The sequence below is a fragment of the Cavia porcellus genome, unplaced genomic scaffold, assembly GCF_034190915.1.
Source record: "Cavia porcellus strain 051 isolate PalLab524CR breed Dunkin Hartley unplaced genomic scaffold, mCavPor4.1 scaffold_9, whole genome shotgun sequence".
Lineage (NCBI taxonomy): Eukaryota > Metazoa > Chordata > Mammalia > Rodentia > Caviidae > Cavia > Cavia porcellus.
The window spans coordinates 78,694,615-78,716,088 of NW_026947492.1; the positions used below are offsets into that span (position 1 = coordinate 78,694,615).

General features: G+C 38.8%; 1 protein-coding gene across 2 annotated transcripts in view; it reads left to right on the top strand.

The window, feature by feature from the left end:
- The window catches only part of Kif18a (kinesin family member 18A), a 59,476-nt gene that overhangs the window by 3,225 nt on the left and 34,777 nt on the right, over positions 1-21,474 (top strand). For both annotated transcript variants that reach the window (XM_013147261.2, XM_063256754.1), the window contains exons 2-10: positions 4,713-5,080; positions 6,721-6,878; positions 9,699-9,803; positions 10,163-10,273; positions 12,939-13,136; positions 13,899-14,075; positions 15,372-15,446; positions 15,654-15,766; positions 18,728-18,890. In XM_013147261.2, coding sequence (XP_013002715.1) covers positions 4,756-5,080; positions 6,721-6,878; positions 9,699-9,803; positions 10,163-10,273; positions 12,939-13,136; positions 13,899-14,075; positions 15,372-15,446; positions 15,654-15,766; positions 18,728-18,890 — 1,425 coding nt within the window. In that variant the 5' untranslated portion in view covers positions 4,713-4,755. The remainder of the gene's footprint in view (positions 1-4,712; positions 5,081-6,720; positions 6,879-9,698; positions 9,804-10,162; positions 10,274-12,938; positions 13,137-13,898; positions 14,076-15,371; positions 15,447-15,653; positions 15,767-18,727; positions 18,891-21,474) is intronic.

A 21,474-nucleotide genomic window follows, 5' to 3' on the forward strand; every position in this document is an offset into this window, starting at 1 on the left:
AAAAATCAAGACTTCTAACAAGTTGTGAAACAAAGTTACTTTAGACATACATAGGTCCTTTAGGTCACTGTAAAAGTTTCTCCCTGAAATGCTACTTCACTAATACCCATTGACATCTAAAAGGCTTTTGCTGATTCCTAATTAACTTCAAATTCATGTCTAAATTCTTATAGTTTGGATTCAAGATCTTCAAAGCTCACCATGTCCAGTTTTACCTTTTTAATGTAGCCTTCTCCTTTCCTCTCCATTCTTTCCAGTTGCCGAAGAATAAACCAATTCCCTTGAGCCTTTCTTTAGTTATTGTAGATTAAACGACATCCATTCATATAAAATTGACCAGTTAAAAACTGAAGGATCGCATTAAACTTCCCGCTTAGCCAGGTAGCTTGTGTTCTTGTCATGGTTCTTGGCCTCACCTCCTGAAACGCTCATGACTCAAGCTCTGAGAAATCACTATCCCACCAGAGACACTTAGAAGAGTTTAGATCCATGTCCTGTCTACAGGAGGAGTCTGCACATACTCCTGACCCTTCGCATCTCAGGCCCATAAAGGTTGATGGCATTCAGTAAGTAGTTACTAAATACATGGCCAGTTTTTCTTCCTGAATTGCTTTACCTAATAATTTCATCCTTCAGCTCTCAGCTGATCACAGTTCCTCTGGGAAACTTGACTGTCCTATCCAGCATTGTACCCTGCATAGCATTGTCATCACTCCAGCTTTACAGATGAGAAAAACAAGCCACGAAGACGTTAAGTAACCTGCCACCACTGTCAGGTAGTCAGCAGTCGAGGCAGGGGTGAGATTGTTTGAGACAGGGTCTTGCTAGGTCTCTAAATTGTCCTTTCCCAGGCTTGGCTTGAGTTTGAGATTGTTTTGCCTAAACCTCCTGTAGTGCTGGGATTGCAGATGTGTGTTACCATGTCCGCCTGTGAGACCTAAGATGTGTATCTGGACAGCTGAGGCAGGGTCTTGCTATGTAGTTCAGGGTGGCCTTGAATTTACTATGTATCCAGGTGACGTGAAACTTGTAATGGTCCTCCTGCCTCAACTTCCCAAGTGCTGAGGTTACAGACAGGCATGTGCCTCCACCCTCTGCTCAGAGCTGGTATTTTAACCCAAGCCTCTGGCCCCAGTTAAATTATCTGTTAAAGTCAAAGCATTGTTGAATATTTCTGGGTTTTAGAAATACTTGACTCGATTTGGGTGTCACAAGGAAAGTGGGAGACCACTTGCCTATGATAGAAATGCCACACATCCTCTATACATGGGACTGTTTGAACCAAGGAAGTAGAGGTAGATAGAGAACAGATGTTTCTCCAGTGCTTGATGACTTCATGTTTGTTATCTATTTCATGCTTCATAATGATACTACGCCGTGTTCTCATTTTCTTTCCCTGTGTAGTCCTCTTGGCTTTGAACCGCCTATGTAGCCTGAGATGTTCTAAAATTCAAGATCCTCCTGCTTCAGCCTGAGTCTGGGCCCAAGGAGGTTAAATAACTCACGCAAGGTCCCAGAAGCAGGCGGAAATGGGAGTTGCCTAGACAAAAAGTTGGGGATGAGGCAGAACAAAGTAGCAATTTACCTGGGACCTGACCGAGAACCCAAATCATGGGCTCTCCTTCTTCAGCGTTCTAATTTTGCTTAAAGTTGGAGTCCTAAGAAGTCAGGACTGTGTTCTGCATCTGATGCTTTTAGATTACTTTGGGATTATTTAAAGTCCAAACAGATACGGTTTTGTGACATGGTTTAGCTTTAACGTTGGTGCTGTCCTCCCATTTAAACACAGCCAAAGTGAATCCCTGTTGGCCGCTCCTCCTCTGCCCGCTCCTCCAGACCCTGTCTCTGCTCCTTTTGAATCTGCACCATGTCTTCCCAGATTCCTGACTGTAGGCCTTTACACATTCAGTGTTGTCTGTGCCACTTCCCCAAGGTTTCCACCTTGGCCTCTGTTCCTAAGTCCTGTGGTTAATGCTCAGGAGCTACTTGATTTGATAGATGTATTTAACACAGTTAACCACTGTCTCCTTGATTTAATGATTCCCAAAATTCTTAAGGCAGTTATAAGCTTTTAAAAATTGAAAGACTCAAAAGTCCCTTCAGATCCTAAGGAGAGTCTTTATTGTTTTAATGTGGCTTCTTACTGCCTTAACCTTTCCACCTGAGTATTGCTGAACTCTCAGACCGCACTCCTGGTGTCCCCACCACACAGGACATGTACCCTGCTGTGCCCCCAGTTATGTTTATCTCACTGATGGCTACCCCTCTCTCCCAGTACGCAGGAAAACATTCTGGCAGTATTGAATCCTGTGTGTCTTTCCTAACCTGCATGTACCTATTAGAAAGGCGTGTTGGCTTCTCCTTCAGAAGAGGTCCAGCGTCAAACTTACCAGCCCTGCCAGCCCCCCACATCTGCCTCTGTACTACACAGTCCACTAAAAACTTATGCACATTTCAGGAAGAGAAAAACTTGTATGAGTATTTTATTAAATTAGTTGAGACATCATGAAAGGAACACAAGTTACCTCTGGCCTCTGCGGGGACAAGGGTGCTTGAAGTAGTGGCCTTCAGCTTCCAGCCATGTATTAATAAGGTGAACAGCTGCTCAGATGACTGGGTCACTGAGATTCCTGCAAGTGCATTTTCAGTTTCTTCTCCAACAGCTGGCAGTGCGGTGGGTTTTCTGCAATATACGACATCCCCTAGGATCCTCATATGAGGGTAATACTGTCTGTTGGCAAGACAGCATCTTATTTCTCTTTTCCTGAAGTGTAGTGTGCATATATATATATATATATATATATTTTTTTTTTTTTTTTTTTTTTTTTTTTTTTTGGCAGCCACTGTCTTTCAGAGCACTAGTCTTTTGTTTCCTCTACTATGCTATGTGGGCAGCAGTGAATGACCAGTGACAGTGTCACTCCTGTGCTGAGTCGCCTGCTGGTTCTTTGTCTTGTTCAGAATACAAGCTGAAGGTCCTCAGTGGCCTGTATTTTCATCTCATGTCTTGTTCCACTCTTCTTTGCTCACTCCTTCTTCCCATTGGCCCTCCTTTTGGTTAGAAAGTATAACTCGGTGTCTGCTCTACTGCTTCCCTGCACTACTTCAAGTTTACTCACATTGGATTGTTTTCTGGTATGGTTTGTTTTTTGGCTTTTGGTTTTTTTTTTTTTTGTCTTGTCTTTTTCCTTTTTATCGGTACCAGGGATCGAACTCATGACTGCCTGCTTGTGAGGCAGGCGTTTGTGCCACTGAGCAAAATCCCTAGCCCCCACTGGTATGGTTTTTAATTGATGAATAATAATGGGATTTATTTACAAGTACGATGTGGTGCTTCACTTGCATGTGTTGCTGAATGAGCAAATTGAGCTAATAAACATGCATCGCCTCATGGACATCTCTGTAAACATTTAGAATACGTTTCTTTAGCAGTTATGAAATACAAAATGCATGCTACACAGTAACTGGCAACCAGAATGGCTTTACCAGTGTCACAGAAATTTTGCATCGTTTGATCAGCAGTTTAAAAATCATACCTTCCCTGCCTATCCCAACCTCCTCACCTATGAGGGCTGTCTTCTACTCTGTTTTATTCATTCCAAATTCTATGCAAAAATGAGATCATGTGATATTTTCCTGTGCCTAGATTATTCGACTTAGTGTAGTGTCTCCTAGATTCATCCATATGATCAACAAGTGACTAGATTTCATTCTCTTTAAGACTAAATACTGCAGTTTCCCATGATTCATGTGTGCATTTTTTCATTTGTCCATTTGTGGTAAGTACTTGAGTTAGCTTCATGTCCTGCCTATTGTGATCATGCTGCAGTGGACAGGACAGTGCCTGCAGCATCCTGATTTCAGTTCCGTTGGCTGTAGGCTCAGAAGTGGGATTTCCGGATCATACTAACTCCCTTACCTCCTTCAAGTTCGTAGATTCTCGATTGTGTTCTGGATAGCTGCAATTCCTAAATCACTCACCGATCTTTGTAAATATACTTTTCTTCTTTTCATGTGAGGCAAGCATTTTAAAAATCATACTTTTTAAACCTGTCATCACTAATGTCCCTTAAAATGGCACATCATTAGGAAGTAGCCTCCGACCTCTATTCTGAGACTAGGATTTCTGGATACGCCAAGGGTTTCCTGCCGCTTCTGTCACCTCCAACCTGAGCTAGCTATTTGATGCATCCTTGGAACTATTTTTAACCCTGTGTGTCTCTGAGGCTCAGTCAGAGACCAACCTGGATGTTTCACTTTCCGCTGCCAAGAGGCTTTTACTAAAAATAGTTCCCAGGCTAAAGCTCTGCCACCCTTACCTGATAGGATTCAGAAAGCTCCTTTCCTGTCAGTTCCCACAACCCAGGTGAAGACAGTGTGGCAGCCATGGCAAACATCAAAGCTGACTTTTGCGGTAGCAAGGTTGTAATTCAGGTACAGTGTTTGAATTTAAGCTGGAACCCAGAGTCTGACTTACAAGTAAAACCATTGCCATCATGTGCGTGCATGTGTGCGTGTGTGTGTGTGTGTGTGTGTGTGTGTGTGTGTGTGCCATTTAATTTTCTCCCCTTAGGTTATTTAAGTAATTGCATATTTTCCCCTAATAATATTTCCGAAGTGAGTGGAGCAGAATTAGTACCCTTTTTTTTTAATGAATACTATATGCCAGTTAGAGATAAGACTAATATTAAAATAATTTTTTTTTATTTCAGAAAGAACAGACATTCTTATAAACAGGAATCAGGATAATCAATAATGTCTGTCCCTGAGGAAGATCTGTGTCGCCACATGAAAGTAGTTGTTCGTGTACGCCCTGAAAACACAAAGGAAAAAGCAGCAGGATTCCATAAAGTGGTTCAAGTGGTGGATAAACATATATTAGTTTTTGATCCCAAACAACAAGAAATCAGTTTTTTCCCTAAAAAGAAAACTGCAAATTTTGACATTTCAAAAAGACAAAATAAAGATCTTAAATTTGTATTCGATACTGTTTTTGATGAAACTTCAACTCAGTTGGAAGTTTTTAAACACACTACCAAGCCAATTCTTCGTAGTTTTTTGAATGGATATAATTGCACAGGTAATTTTTTCAGTTTATTTAATTTCTCTATTTGATTTCATTTTTACATGGGAGGGACATGTATTTGGTCCCTTTTTCTAAATGTAGTCAAATTTAAGGTACTTATATCCTGAAAGTCTTTAAGAAGTGGAAATAGACTACTTTTACAATAGACTGTTTCATTTATGGAACTTTTCTCTTCCCAGGGCCTTGCTGTGGCCTCTGAAGACAGTCCTGTCACCTTCCTATGTCCTTAAACCTCATGCTTTCTGCAATTGATGGTGTCAGATTTCTTACAACTACTATTCATAAATATTCTCATTGCACAACTATTTTAATCATCCATCCCTGGTGAACAGTCAGACATTTCTGAACACTTGGCAGGGTTTTGTTTGTTTTGTTTTTTTTGTTTTGGGGGGGTTTTTTTGGTTTGCTTTTATAGCACCATTTTTCTCTAAGATACTTGGATAAAATCTGTTAACACTCCATTGTAATTGAATATCTGGTATTATTTTAGCATATCTTCAACCCAAGAAACATCTCTAATGCTTTGGCGAGGCTATAATCTGCCTTCCAAAATGCCGTATTGATTTCTCAGAAAAAGATGCATGCCAAATAACCAGTTAATTCAATGATGACAATTCAGTGATTGAACCCCATCATTAGTATCTTTTGTAATTATTACTTTTTATGATGTTTTCCACAGGACATTCCACAACTATATCATATTCCATCTCTGACTTTTCATTTTATTTTTGTTGTTTGTTTGTCTGAGACAGGGTTTCTCTGTATAGTTTAGACTGACCTTGAACTCACAATGTAGCCTAAAGTGGCCTCAAGCTCATAGCAGTTCTCCTGCCTCTGTCTTCTGAGTGCTGGGATTACTGGTGTGCACTACCATGCCCAGCTGACATTTTATTTTTATCACAGACTTACTCTCTTGATTATTTACAAGTAGAATATGATTTATTGATTGGAACTGGTATGATTCTCATTTGAAGTGTATGTTCTTTTTCTTTCATAAAATTCCATATTGTCTTTAGAAATTTTTAAAATTTTTGGTTTTTTTTGGACTCCAAAATATCCACCTGTCAGTTTATGTAAAATTGAACAAAGTAAAACATAATAATAATGTATGAGAATTTAATGCCCTAACTGGTTATTGTACTGAGTGTTTGCTGCTTATAAATCAAAGACTGAATTATTTTATGCATTTGAAAAAGTACAGCTTTTATGTTGAATAGGAGAGAATATTGGAAACAAAATAATTTGTCTAAAACGAGAATTGGAAAAAATTTTATAAATGGCATCTATGTGGAATGCGTTGATTGAACGAACTTGTATACCAGGTTTGTGTCAGGTTACACAGGGCACGGAGGGCTTCTATCTTGGTGGAGCTCAGAATTGAAATGCTCTGTGATACAGGCAAGGAGAGATATGCCGACACTGTCCTACACTGTGGGTTAAATGAACTAGACCCAACCACTTGTGGTGATCAGGAAGGCTCAGAAAAGAACTTGGTACTGAGTGTGAATGGGTGGTGTGCTGATTGGGTTTACAGTTACATTCAGGAGACCCAGCTAGAAGTGTCCACTGACGGTGGATATGGTGAACTGATTCATCCTCGTAAAGAGCTCTGATGCCTTTTCATAAAAATTCAGTGCTTGCCTATGGCGCTACGGGAGCTGGGAAAACCCACACGATGCTGGGATCGGCGGGCGAGCCTGGAGTGATGTACCTAACAATGTTAGACCTCTACAAGTGCATAGATGAGATTAAAGAAGAGAAAATCTGTAGCATTGCAGTTTCTTACCTGGAGGTAAGTTGGCATTATCCTTTAGAATAATCTGTGTTTCTGAGAAATTTGCAAGTTCACAGGGCCTGTTCCCATGACAGTCAAACCTTGGATTGAGAGTAACTTGCTCCATGAGTGTTCTGAATGATGAATAAATGTTTCTGAGCAATTTTAATTGGATGATGAGTGATGTCTTGCAGTACAAGCATTACATCGTGCTGAGTGTGACACGATCACGAGTCCTTTCTGCTTCTCTCTCACTGCTTTTATATACAGGTGCTTCGGATTATGAATGGAACAAGTTACTCGTAAACCAAGGTTTTCATACATTTTATTATGTAAGAGCTTTCTCAGAAATATATACAATTCTTAACATTCTTCTTTGGAATATTTTTAAATACTCCAAAGAAATATTTAAAAGAGTAAGTAAATTCTTGCTCTTTTTTCTGGTGGGAGGGCATAATCTCAGACTTAAGGGAAGTTGCAAAATAGTATAAAGAACTTTCAGGTACCCTTGCCCAACATCTCCATATGGTGACCTTTCACTGCATTTGCTTTGTCTCTGTGTGCATGCATTTATTGTTTTAAAATTATCAGTTGTGAACTGATAAAAACCAGAAATACTCTTAAATAACCATTGAATAATTATCAAAACCAGAAAATTAATGATATTATCTAATCTGCTGACCTTAATGGGATTTGGATAACTATCATGTTAATGTTATGTATGATACAAAGCTATGATCAAAAATTGAATTCGCCTGTGGGATCTCTTTAGCCCCCCCTTTAATGTGCTCTGTTTTTTCTGTGTGACCCTTTGTATTTTATGACACTGCCATAGAAGCTTCAGTTTGGGTTTGTCACAGTTAGATTCAGATTTTGCAATGGCAGAAACATCACAGAAATGATAATAAACGTACTGCTTTATATCAAGACATTTACATTGTTGATTAGTCCCGTTACTGGCAATTTTACTTTATTAATTTTATTTTGGGGATATTTGTAAATTTTTTCAACTCAAGAATACTACTTTATCTACATTTATTACCATTAGCATCATCTAATTATTGATGCCTGTATCAATTATCTTTATGATGGTGATTTTTAAATTCTACCATCCTTTTTCTGTTTGTTCATTGACCTTTTACTATAAGGAAGAGGTTTCCTTTTGCTTTGTAACATCAGCATGGACTTGAGGGTTCTTATTTTTTTTCAGTAGATTCGAATCCTTGTCTGTGATCATTGTGTATGTATGTGCTCAAATTGTACAAGAGTTAGCTAATAGAGGCTCTTTCAGAGTGGCTGTTGTGCCTGTTTTATATACCCCACTATTTCTTCAGGCCTACCACCACTTATTAATAGTTAGAATTCTACCAGTGATACCTAAAAGCAGACATTCTAACTTTGTGTTCAGATAGCTTTTTAGAAACCTATGCGCATTCCTGGCCATGTTAATAGGTATTTCTGCTGTCAGAAAATGTCTTACAGCTTGATCCCTACTGAGGGAATTTTCTTCCAGTGCTTAATTAAATCATATATGTTGCTAAGTTTCCCTCTCAGTGTACAGAGCTTGGAAATAAGAATAAAACTCATTTTTTAACTATTAAAAAGAATTGTCCTGAACTAGGAAAAAAGGAAACATTGAGGGGGGCGTTTCTTAAAATTTTTCTTTTGAAAACTGGGAGAGTTTTTGAAATTTGGTTATTTTCATAAATTTTGAATGTATCTTTTTAATCTGCTATCAACTTATAATTGACAAGGCAGTGGCTAATAGGCTTCCCACACAGACAGTGTATCAGAACTACTGTGGAACACTTAGGAGTCCCTATTGGCTGTGTCTCACCTGATACAGGAATTTAGTAGCTCTAGGGTGTAGGCAGAGCATCTGTGTTCCTGAAAAGCTCCCAGGTAAGCCTGCTGCATAGGTCAGCTTGATGGTGATCTTTCTCCTTAGTGGGACTGAAGTAGAGGAGAAGCAGTAGCGAAGAGACTGCTGCTCATCTGCAAAGGCCCTCATCAGCCAGGCCCTCAGTGGATCATGTTACCATCTTTCCTCTGGAGCTTACCACGTTTTAGTAAATTTATCATTCATTATGAAGAATGATACAGAGAACGAACATACCAGCGGAGAATCACACTGGGAGCTTTGTATTAGAACACAGAAGAAAGTACTATAAAAAAATTCCTTTTGTAGGTTTTTTCTTAAATCAGTAGTAGTCATGGTCATTGGGCTGGTGAATATTAAACTGTATACCTTTAATTATGAAATCAAGTGGATAATGCCATTTTTTGTGGAAGTTACCTTTTAAATGTTGGTGAAGATAGGGAATGCGGAAGTATTTTCAGTGTCAGGCTGTAGAACTGGATTATCTGTTACTTTTCAGGCCAAGGGCAGATCACTTAGGCTAGGGACTTCATCACTCCCTGGGGAAACCAAACAACTTTGTATTGGTCTTGGTGCAGTTGAGGAGTAGTGAGGTAAACACTGTCTACCACTGTGAGGTTTCCATCAATACCTCTTCTCTAAAATTTATCTATTTCCAAGAAGTAAGGAAAAGCAGCTTAGCCATTTTACTCATCTTTGTGTTACTGTAGTTACTGTCAGAAATGATGGAGTGAGAGTATAATGACTCAAACTTTAAGGTTGTATTTTAAACCTAAGTGATCAAACATCTGTGGAGTGATAGAAATTTATAAGTAATATTATATCCAAAGGGTAAGAAGAATGAACGTGAGCACTGCTTACCCTTAAAGTAAAATTCCAGTAACCTTAAATCAGCAGCAGAAGTGTGTTCTCCTAGGCACTGTAATTTTGTACTTACTTGTTTTATTTACTTTTTTAAGGTATACAATGAACAGATTCGTGACCTCTTGGCAGACTCGGGGCCACTTGTGGTCCGTGAGGATGCCCAGAAGGGAGTGGTGGTTCAGGGTCTCTCTTTGCACCAGGTACGTTTATGAACATCTTTTTCTCCTGTCAGAAAAGCAAGTATGGCTGTCTAGCCATTATTTATTTTCTATCCTGATTGAGAGAAAAACCAATAATAAATTATAGACCTGAATGATTGAAGTATGTCATAAACTTGCTTTGTTGGCTTCTAATTAAGTGAACTTTTTCTTTGTGAAAATCTGCTTGAATATTTAACGTGTTAAAGGCATGTACATTTTTAGCTCAAGGGTGGGCACTTGCCTACCACATATGCAGCTTGGCTCTAATCTCCAATATAACAAAAAAAAAAAAAAAAATGGAGAGGAGAGGAAAGGGAGAGTTTATTCAATGATTTCTTTTCCTACCTAAATGTCTGTAGCCCAGATCCTCAGAAGAAATTTTGCAGTTACTGGATAACGGGAACAAAAACCGGACGCAGCACCCCACGGATGCCAACGCTGCCTCCTCTCGGTCTCACGCTGTTTTCCAGGTAACAACAGGCTGCAGGCCTGCACTCTGCAAATGGATTAAAGCCAGCAAAGCAAAGTGCAAGCATGGCAACTGTCACCCATGAGAAGGGAATGTTTTCACTTGTAGGCATCTCCACCTCTCAGGTTTTCTTCTCTTTTGAAGCATTTGAGAATATTTTATCATAAATTAGAATTAAGATGATATAAGTCAAAAATATGAAATTTCAGCTTTATGACATAAAGAATTTCAAAAAATATAGAATTTATGGGATAGTAGAATGCAGTGATGGAATTTATTCAAGCTGATGGAAGTAATTTTGCCAGTAGGTACTTTCATTCAGAGTAAGACTTCTTACTACAGATCTAGATTGATAGAACCAGTTAATTGGAAAGATACTAATTTTCTTTTTAGACAGTTTTGCCATGAAGACCATTAAGTGGCTGCATTCTTTAATAATTCAACTGACGTGTGTTTTAGGAATACAAGTCCTGAAAGCGCTAAAGCATTAGTTGGTGGCTCTTGTTTATGATTTCTTGTTTATGTCTTGCTTATATGCAAATGATTATTTGAATGTTTGTCCTGGGCTGTCTTGTATGGGATTGATCATAGAAGAAAGGAATGTTTCCCTTTGGAAAGATTCATTTCTAAGGCAGTTAAGCCATTCGATTGTACCCAGTCAGCAAGGTTTTCATTGTCCTCTCCCCCACTGACTTCTCACTCCGTGTTTTTAAGAGAAAACTGCTGTCTGTGACACTAAAATTTCCTTACAATGTTAGACCTAACTTAAGAAGAAAAGTTGACAAGAGAATTTTATAAAAGAATAGTAGTTTACCTTCATCTCTTACCACCTATTTTATTTAGATAAATTATTCCAAAACAATTTAAAATAGCTGAAAAAATTATCTTTTTCAAATGACACATATACTACTATTTTTTTTTAATGTATAACATTCTTCTAATTATGGAGCTATACAACAGTTTTGGAAGTTAGGATAAGTTTACTCTTTGGGTAGGATCAACATTCAAAGTCACCTTTCCTTTTGGGCAGTTCTAGAGCCATGCAAAGTGTTCTGACCACTCCCTTTGTTTCCTCTTAGGTAGTACCTGTTTTTTATTTTTTGTAGTACTTCATGGCCCTCGTCACCAATAGTGACGATTTCATGGTTTTTCTTTTAACTGTCAAGGGTTATTTTCCCTGTTGTGCTGTGTTAGCCTTTTGTTGCTATAACAAATGACTTGAGATGATTAATTCATAAAGAAAAGGTTGATTTTTGACTCGTGGATTTGGAGGTTTCGGTCCATAGCACCTTGATGTAGGTGCTTTTAGGCCTGTTGTAGTCAGGGGTTATGTGGAGAACAATTAGAATTAGGATATGGAGTTTATAATACTATTTTTATGATGGTCACCCAGATTAACACAGGAAAACTATCTATAACACTAAAGACATAGAATATTTAGCCAAGAACCTTAATCCCACAGCAATGTACTACATGAGTCCAGATGAAGAACCAGAACTCATGACAGTGCCTCCCATGAATCCAACTGGAGGTCCAGAGCCCACAAGAAGGACTCACACCAGTCTGTTTTACGGATCCAAGCTGGGAAGGCCCATAGGTCAGCAGTGGAAGCTAGAAAGTCTATGCCAGCAGGGTGAAGGAGCTGTACTGGTGGGATGAGGGTTCTATGCTGGAGCCGAGAAGTCCTCTCACAACAAAGATCAGGGCTGCCCTGAAAGCACCACAGCCATCCTCAGCGACACAGAGGCCCAGAGCTCCTCTGAATACAGCACAGTTGGGTACATTCCAGGAAGCCTGCGTAACGAGTTCATCCAGGAGACCAAGCGGCACACGTCTTCCCCTACGGAGCCAGGAAGGGATGCTCAATATAAGGAGCAGAGCTTCTCCAGGAGAACCAGCGGCTCAAATAGTAACACATAGGAGAACCCACAATGCTTCAGTGCCTCTCTTCTCCTTCTCCATGTCTCTATTTATGCTGGCAACTTTCCTCAGGTGGGACATCTATGCTCAGCACCATGGTGATTTAATTTTGCTGGTGTTAAGTTGACCACCAGTTTCTAATCCATAACACCTGTGATGAGGCAACACATCCTGGCCAGTAGCACCTGGAAGAACAAAACTGTTGACCTGTTGCCACAACAGAAAAATAAAAAGGAGAGGAGTGCTGCGACCTTACCATTCCCGTGACCTGAAGACCTCCCAGGCACCCTCTTTCTTTAGAGATGGGCTCTCTGCTCTGTTGCCCACGCTGATCTCAGACTTGCCAGGCTCAAACAGTCTTCCACCATCAGTGGCCTGAGTAGCCAGAACTGCAAGCCTGTGCCCCTTCTTGGTAGAACTGAACTGCGGAACAAGCCTTTAACACATGATTGCGAGTCAGAGGGAGAGCACTTGGTTCATTCAATCCTCGGTATCAACTTTAAAAATAAAGATAGTTCCAGACATTCTTAATGCCTTGCACATATGAAAAGTCTTTGCATGTTTGTATTTTTCTCAGTGTTAGTCATTATTTCCACCAGTTTTAAATTCAGTCAGATGTATCTTGTTCTGAGTATGTTTGGGAATGACAGAAATATTACTTGGTTTCATGGTGCTTTGAAAGGAAAACATGTTTCCCTTTTAATTTTGTTCCATTTTTTCTTTTCCTTGTTCTTCTAAAATACAAGATTTATTTGCGTCAGCAAGACAAAACAGCAAGCATCAACCAGAATGTCCATATTGCCAAGATGTCGCTTATCGATCTGGCAGGGTCCGAGCGGGCCAGCTCCACCAGTGCCATGGGGACCCGGTTTGTGGAGGGCACGAACATCAACAGGTCCCTTCTAGCACTCGGAAATGTCATCAATGCCTTGGCAGACAGAAAGGTACATGTTTTTTCATCATTTGCTAAAGATTTCGAAATATTAAAACATTTCAAGAAAGATATTTCATCTGATTTTGTTTGGAAGGCCTATTGCAAATTGTATTTTAAGAGTGTATGGATAGTTTTTATATACAGAGCACAATTCAGAGAATCTGAATTATCAGGAAGCTTTATGGGGTTATTTTTGTTTCTTTTTGCATTTGTATTAGCAAGATACTGTATTTTTTTATTTCCAGTTTCATACTTAAAATTAACTAAATGAACATTAATGATTATCAGATTTGTAATGTATATTATATGGTACCAAAAATATTGTATGCTACGTTCTTACCACTTATTTTGAACTTGTTTGATTTTTAAAGTGACAGTTTTAATAACTATTATACAGCAAGAATGCTAACTCTGTGGCCATGAAAAGAAAACATTTTAGCAAACAAAATCCTTTTCTAGATTATATTTTATGTGCTGTTAATTTTTCAGGCTGGTACAACAATATGGTACATTATTCACAGCTAGCAATGAGCCACTACTGATACATAGTTTTCTCAATGCTAAAGTTCATGCTTACAAGCTGACATCATCTGTTAGTGGGGTTTTCTTGTATTTACTGAGCAGTCCTGTAGCGTATATTACCATTTCAGTCACCAATTATATCATCAGTCTGGGCAAAGTTGGGCAGTACTTAAATTGTTACAGGGAAGTAGTAGCAGGTTTGCATTAAAATGTGGAAAATGGCATAAGAATTCTTTTTTTGTTCTTTCAGAAAAAGAATCAGCATGTTCCTTACAGGAATAGTAAGCTTACTCGCTTGTTAAAGGATTCTCTTGGAGGAAACTGTCAAACTATAATGATAGCTGCTGTTAGTCCTTCCTCTCTATTCTACGATGACACATACAACACTCTTAAGTACGCTAACCGTGCAAAGGACATTAAATCTTCTGTAAGTGTGTTTACGTTATCTTTGTTGCAAGAGTTCTGAGTGCATTTTACAGTATGTAATTCTAATAAAAATGTGAAATGGGTTTGTGTTTCTATTGAGGATTCAGGCAGCTGAGGGTTAGAAATGCCTACTTAGCAATTCACCATGCTAACTTAGTTATACCTTTAAGCCTCTTGTTTATGCAAATATTGGATAATAGTATTCCATCTTCAGGGTGCTAGGGTGTTTTAAGGTATTTCTCCCCAATCTTTTCACCTCACGGCACCTGGTTTTTGGGTCACATCCTGGAGTTTAGCACATTCCTTGTCACTAAGGATGATGCTGTGCGTGAGCTGAGCACCAGCATTTTCTACCTGATGTCCTTGAACATGTTAATCTCTCCAGGCCTCTGTCATTTCATGCGGAAAATAGCTGTCTGTGCCACCTGTTTTTAAAACAGATAGTCTTTCCTAAATAATTTGTCTCCACGAATTCGTGATACTGTTGTATCTATGTAGCTGATGAAATAAAATACCATGTTAGTATTTTTCCCAGAGTTTGGGATTGTTTTTTTAAAAATCTCAAAACATGATACGTCTTTAAAATGATAGCACTCAGGTTGGAAGAGTGCTGTGGTGACCTCTCCCACTCTCCTCCACTGCTTCCTTTAGTGTCTGCAGAGATGCAAACTGCCATCCTAAGAGAATGGTTCACGTGTTATCTATGTGAGGTCATACCCTATGAATGTGTACAGGTATTTCACACACTTGTGTGTTATTTGCTCTAACTCACTGTATCAGGGGTTGTACAGAGCTCAGAGTCTGAAGTATTGAATTCGTCTAAGTCAAGGTATGAGAGAGATCCTCGGGAGCTGGGCTTCAGTTTTGGCCTCAGGTGTTTAACATTCTCTCCACTATTCCATATATCCCAAGGGTCTGTACTTTTAAAAGGGTGAAATATTACATGAACTTAGTATAAATTAGTTGAGCTCATTAATGAATAGAATATGAAATTATCTTTTGAATTTCTGAAAGTCAAAAGAAAATAGACAATTCTTATTTTATGAATGAATGCTTAAAAGTATCTTTTTTCAGTAAAGTATCTATAACTTCATATTTGTTATTATTATGCTTGACATGTCCTCTCATCATAGGTTTTAATCATGAGCATAATCAATCATGATTATCACATGATCAAAACTAACAAAATCAGAATTAATGGAAATCAGTTAATGAGATATAATGCCAGTTGGTACATGTGTATAGCTATGCAATTATTATCTCTTTATACACAGTCATACTTTCTATCTTTTGGCAGCTGAAGAGCAATGTTCTTAATCTCAACAACCACATATCTCAGTATGTAAAGATCTGTAATGAGCAGAAGGCAGAGGTACGTCTATCTTTTACATTGTTACTCTGATCACACCCAGTTCCTCCTTACAGGGTTCTTTACTTCTAATTGTCCAGCAAGTGACCGCTCTCCTTGTAATAGTGGCAGTCTGTCCTATTCGGTAACTTTGCATAGCTGAAAGTTTACCTTAGCTGTATAGAAGGGAGTAAGTTGTTTTGTGTTTTGACTGTTTTTTCTCTATCCTAGATTTTAATGTTAAAGGAAAAACTAAAAGCTTATGAAGAACAGAAAGCCTACACAGATAAAAATGGCGAAGCAAAGTTAATGATTTCAAGCTCTCAGGAAAAAGAAATAGGAAGGTAATTTATTGTTTTAAAATTTAGCAGGTATTCCATGTTAATCGTCATTATTTGTCACATGCTGTGTGTATTATAAGCAAATTCAGTTGAATTTAGGAAGTCACTGATTGTTCTCTGTTGCACATTTTGGAAACTAAATAATTTTTTATTGATTTTTACAGAGTGAGGAAAACCAGGGCTTAGGTATGAGACAGAGGCGCTTCCATCAGCTGTGAAGCTGGCTTATCTTTGGCTGTGCTCCTGTTTTTCTTCTCTAGCATGCTCATTTGCATAGTTGGACTACAGATCTGCTCACTTATGTTGATTCTATATAGCACTACTAATCCACTTACAAAATCTAAATGGTTAACTGTGAGAATGGAGATCTCTGATGGGCAGTTACTTTCCAGACTGACCTATTGTCTCCTTGGAACCACTGAACATTAAGATTTCTTGGCCCAGTGTCACTACAGTACCCAAAATCATCCAAATGGCTTGGAGGAAATATTCTTTTGATTATTATTAACTACTTTTTCTTCCTAAACTGCTGGGTTATTTCTATCACGGCAGTGTAGATGTTGATGACTTTTAGGCTGCTCACTATAGCACTTCTTACAAGTAGTACGAAGAGGGATTTGGGGTCCTCACTGCCAACAGAAGCAAGAAATACTGCACCTGTCATGTCTCCATCCTGTGTCCCCACCCTGCATTACTTTGCAAACATTGTGAGAAGGCCTTATGACAGTTGTGTGTATCAGCGACAACAGTTTTTCATATAGATTGATCTATACATTGTTAAAGTGAAGAGCTCTGTTTATCCTGCAGATTTTGTAGTGTGTTTAAATTATTTCTATTACTCCCTGGAGTAACTGAATTCAAGATAAATTGTCATATTTTATTAGTTTTAAGGTGATTTTATTTCCTCCCAGTTTTGATCTTTAAAATAACATAAATAATTTGATACTCATTTAGTCTCACTAATGAAAGTATTCAACTATGATACTGTTAAGTTACTGTTTCCTTGGTCAAAAATAGCTGTTGACATCAAACAGTATTTTTCTTTGTTAATGAAAGTTTTTTGAAAAAGGGATTACCAGTTTCTTACAATTGGAGTAATTGCTTCATAGAATTTCCCCATCCCTATACTACTTAATCAAGTCTGCTTTATTAGTTAAAATCTTACAAATCAGTAAATGTTTTTGGGTTCGACAGCTTTAAACACTTTCATGATGGGGCTATAATTTGTGTGCCTCAGTTCTGGACGGCCTTGGTTTAATCTTATTAATAAAAAGGAGTATTTAGATCTGTTTGTACTATCAGTGGGACAGTCAGCAAGAGCATGTGAAGCCACATTATTCAGTGGGAATATGTCCTGAACTATGAAGTAAGCATTTATTTGAACATTTTTCACATTTAAATACTTTTTAGTCAGTCCCTTATGGCATTTTGCGTTTTAATGATTTTTTTTTTTAAAGGAGCACTCTACAAACCTTCAACACTAAATCCTTTCCTCCCATCATAATTAGTAAACACCATCAAGCAAAATGTCTAGACCACAAAATTACAAAATTGACAAATACTTAACTTGGCCTGTGAGTAAAAAGTTATAGAAAAAACAGTTTATCGTTGGGTATAACCTAAAGGTAACGTATCAATTAATTTATTGGCATGAGCCTTGCTATAATACAATATGGTGCAATCACAGTGTCTGTACATATTTCCTATGAAATATTTATCAGTTTGACAAAACTGCAGTAAAGTCAATGTATTGTGGCTTATATTCATTTCCAGCAGTGTTTCATTAAGAACTACTGATGTAAATTGGCAGTATTTTTACCACAGGTCCTTACAAATATATCTAAAATTCTGGCCAGAGAACATTTATTTTTAAATGCACACACTTGATTTTATTTGAAAGGCTCCACAGTTGCTTCTTCTCTGAGACATGTGCCTGTATGTGCTGCTTACGCTATATCTGTGTCTCGGAGCTGATCCGTGACCTGACAGTACAGGTAGCTGTTTTATTCTGAAGTATCAACTGCAACCAACCTTCTGCTGACCCTGACAGGTGAAGGACCACGGGATGACTGGAGACTTTTCTAGGAGTCATTCAGCTGCACCCTGGCATTTGGGGATCTGGGTCAGACTCAACCCCTTGGGTCCTCTAGATGGCATTGCCCTTTGGAGGAAGTAGCTGTCCTCCATCACCACACTGAACGTGGAGGCTGTGGGTCCTGGCTCTGTCAGCTGGCTCTCCAGGCTCTAGGGCTTCTGCACCTTACCTTACGTCCCACTGTCTCCTGCTGTCTCCTTTGGAAGCTTCAGCCACAGCTAGGCTCTCTGGCTTTCTCCTGCAGCTGCTTTTTCACAGTAAACCAACACCAGGGCTGCTGCTCAGGGCCCTGGGAAGGGAAGGGCGCTCCTCTGGGATGTTGCCCTTTGCCTGTAGACAGGAAATGGCTTATTTTTCCAAATCAGTTGGATCACATGCAGTTAGACACCCAGACAAAGTACAATGTTAATTTCAGAAGACAAGAATATAGGACCTGTATTTCCTATAACACGATTTTCTTTGGGAGAAAGAAATGAAAACTTTATAGAGATACACCAAATGCTCCTAAGTACTTTTGTAGTAGGAAGGAGTTACTCTAGCTGCCTTGCTATTGATCACAGGTGCACTTCTGTAAGTGAGTGTATGTGATGGGTTTTTTCCTCTTTGTTTTTTTCTAATGGCATTGGCGATTGAAACCAGGGCATCATGTAAGCTGGGCCGTCGCTACCACTGAGAACCCTAACCATTTCTTTTTTGAGATCTTACTTAATTGCCTCACCTAGTGTTGAATTTGCAATTCTCTTGCCTCAGCCCCTCAATTACAGACATGTGTCACCATTCCCAACCTCATTCATTCATTTCTTAAAGTAAATTTTGTTTCGTTGACCATAAAATTGATGAGTTTCTGTAATGCATTTTGTTTTTGGTAGATTTCAAGAGATTCTTAACTGCTTGTTCCAGAATCGAGAAGAAATTAGGCAAGAATATCTCAAGCTGGAAATGTTACTTAAGGAAAATGAACTTAAGTCATTCTATCAACAGCAATGTCATAAGCAAATAGAAATGATGTGTTCTGAAGACAAAGTAGAAAAGGTATTTAACAAAATAACATATAAGCTTTAATTCTAAAAAATTTGATAGTCAAGGTTACTTCATTACTCATTCTCTACAAAACGGTGGAACAGCTGGAGGAAATATAGCAGATATGACTTTAAATACCTAAAGTAAACAAGAAAGAAATTTAAATTCCTGAGTTTCAGAAATAAGAACCAAAGAAGTATGGTCTTTGGTTGCAACCATTATTTTCCAGAGCATTTCTGGAAGTCCTCATAGGGAGTTCACATGGTAAAGGAGGCTTTCCTGCCCCGGGCGGGACAGTGGAGAGAGCATATTCACACAGGGGCAGCTGTCACAGCAGGAGGCTAGTTTTCAGGGCAGAAAATCTTAGGCCGACACTGTTAGACACCCCACCACATGCCCTGAAGTGCACCGTCTGGCTCAGACCTGAGAGAAGAGTGAGAAGTGAGTACCGCCACAAACAGCTTCGTACCCCAGAGATCTGTACCTTCTAAACAGTGGTACCAGCCAGCATGGCACAGCAGGGGTAAGCAGAAAGATCTCATCTGTAGACTGTCACTGCAGTGTGCTTTTCACAATAATTAAGGTTCCAGGTTTAGAGCCCACATGTTTTGTTTAGAAGACCCAGGAAGTTGAAAAATGAATATTCAATATAATACCAGCATAGTGATACCTCTGGGGAGCCTGCGTAGCAGGGATAACTCAGCCTAGGGAAGAAGCTCTCAACCCCAGCAGCTCCTGACCCCACGGTCCAAAGTCATAAAACCTGTGAAATGGTTTCCCACAGGGAGGAATCAGCAGGTTTGGGCACTTATAGCAGAATACATAAAACTTAGGTATTAGAGCTATCTGATGGACACTAAAAGTGAGTGACATTATAAAGGAAGAAATGGAAGATACAAGAATCAAAGAGTACCAAAAAGGTATCCAAATGAGAAAAAGGAATTTCAAGAAATGATTTTCACTAAACATTCACTTTATAAATACAGTATTAGCCAGTGTTTTAGCACTTTGTATACTTTAACTCATTAAGCTGTCAGAAAATTTTGTGGGATATTTAATAGCCCCATAATCAAGATGAGTAAATGAAGGCACAGATCAATCCGGTCGTCCAAGTCACACTCCTCCTCCTCGTGAGCTGCAAGTTGCACTCTGGTCAGCTGACTCTGGTGCCTGTGCTCTTACTATCTGTGCTGTTTTTCATGTTGGGTGTAGAAGACAGAATTAAGGAATGAGGACATAGCCAAGAAAGTCTCCCCAAGTGCAGTGTGCAGAGGTAGCCTCTACTCTGGGAAGAAGCAACTTTGTCTGATGAGAAAATCCTGGGTTCACATCAAAGGTATCACTCACGGAACCCATAACAAAGGACAGTGGGGGACTCAGTACTGAAAAGATACGAAGTCAAAAAGCATGAGTCCTAAGGATCAAGAAATACAGTTACAGCTAGACCAGTGAAACTAGATTACCAGATACCAGAAAAATAAACATTTGGAAAATACTGAAGAATTATTTCCACAGTTTTAGTTTTCATTGATTTAATTGCATTTTTTAAAAGTATGTATGTAATACATGGGATACTTTGTTATGTGACTTTTTTGTTGTGTGTGGAGATTAAACTCATCGTGCGTGTTAGGAAAGTCCTCTACCACTGAGATGCACCCTCTCACCCCCAAGTTTTATTTCTTTTAAAGCCTTGTGTGTCACTACTACCTGATACTCTTTGATTGCAACTCCAAATATTTTCTTCTTTTCCCCCCTCCACAGAAGTAATCATTATATATGTATGGACACAGAAACACTGTACAGATTTTAGTTTTTTTGGTGTCCAAAAGTCATCACATTGTGGGACGGCTCTACCTTTTCTTTCAGTAACTGTAGGACAGAACTCAAGGCAGTAGCCTCGTGTATTGGGCGAGTGCTACCCTGTGCTATATGCTCAGCCCATGACTGCTTCTGAAAACTGGGGTCTCACTTTTTCTTACCTTATAAAATGGGGAAGAAGTGACAGATTAAAAATCAATCACGAAACTTTCCTTAACCGATCATTGATAGCACTTGATCAGCAGCTCTTAAACCATTATCAAAGTAATTAATTTATTAAGTGCAATATACATGCTGGTCTTACTGAAAATTACTTTTTTAAGACAGAAGAGAAAGTAAATTTAATGTTTTGGAGTGTGCATGTGTCTAGGGCTTGAACCCTGGGCATCTCACAGACTAAGCAGGTATTTGGACCCTGAACTGCTCCACGGCTCCTGAATGGGTGTTCTCCAGACCTGCTACTACATGCGCATGCTGACCCTGTTTTAGTGCTTCCCAATATTTTTGACAAATACAGTGGCTTCCAAATAGGAGAGTGTATTATAGGACTAATGTGTCATTATTGTGAACCCTGTCATGTGCTTGCTAAGTGGAATTCTGAAATCTATGTTGAACATTTTAAGATTTATGTTATTTCAATTATTAGTACAGTAACTTTTATAAAAAATAATTTTTGTTGAATAATTCTTTTCAATTTTGTGTAGACATCCACTAAATACTTTTTAACAACAGCTCTTATTGAACATTTCACTATGACTCTGCCAGACATGCTTCAAAG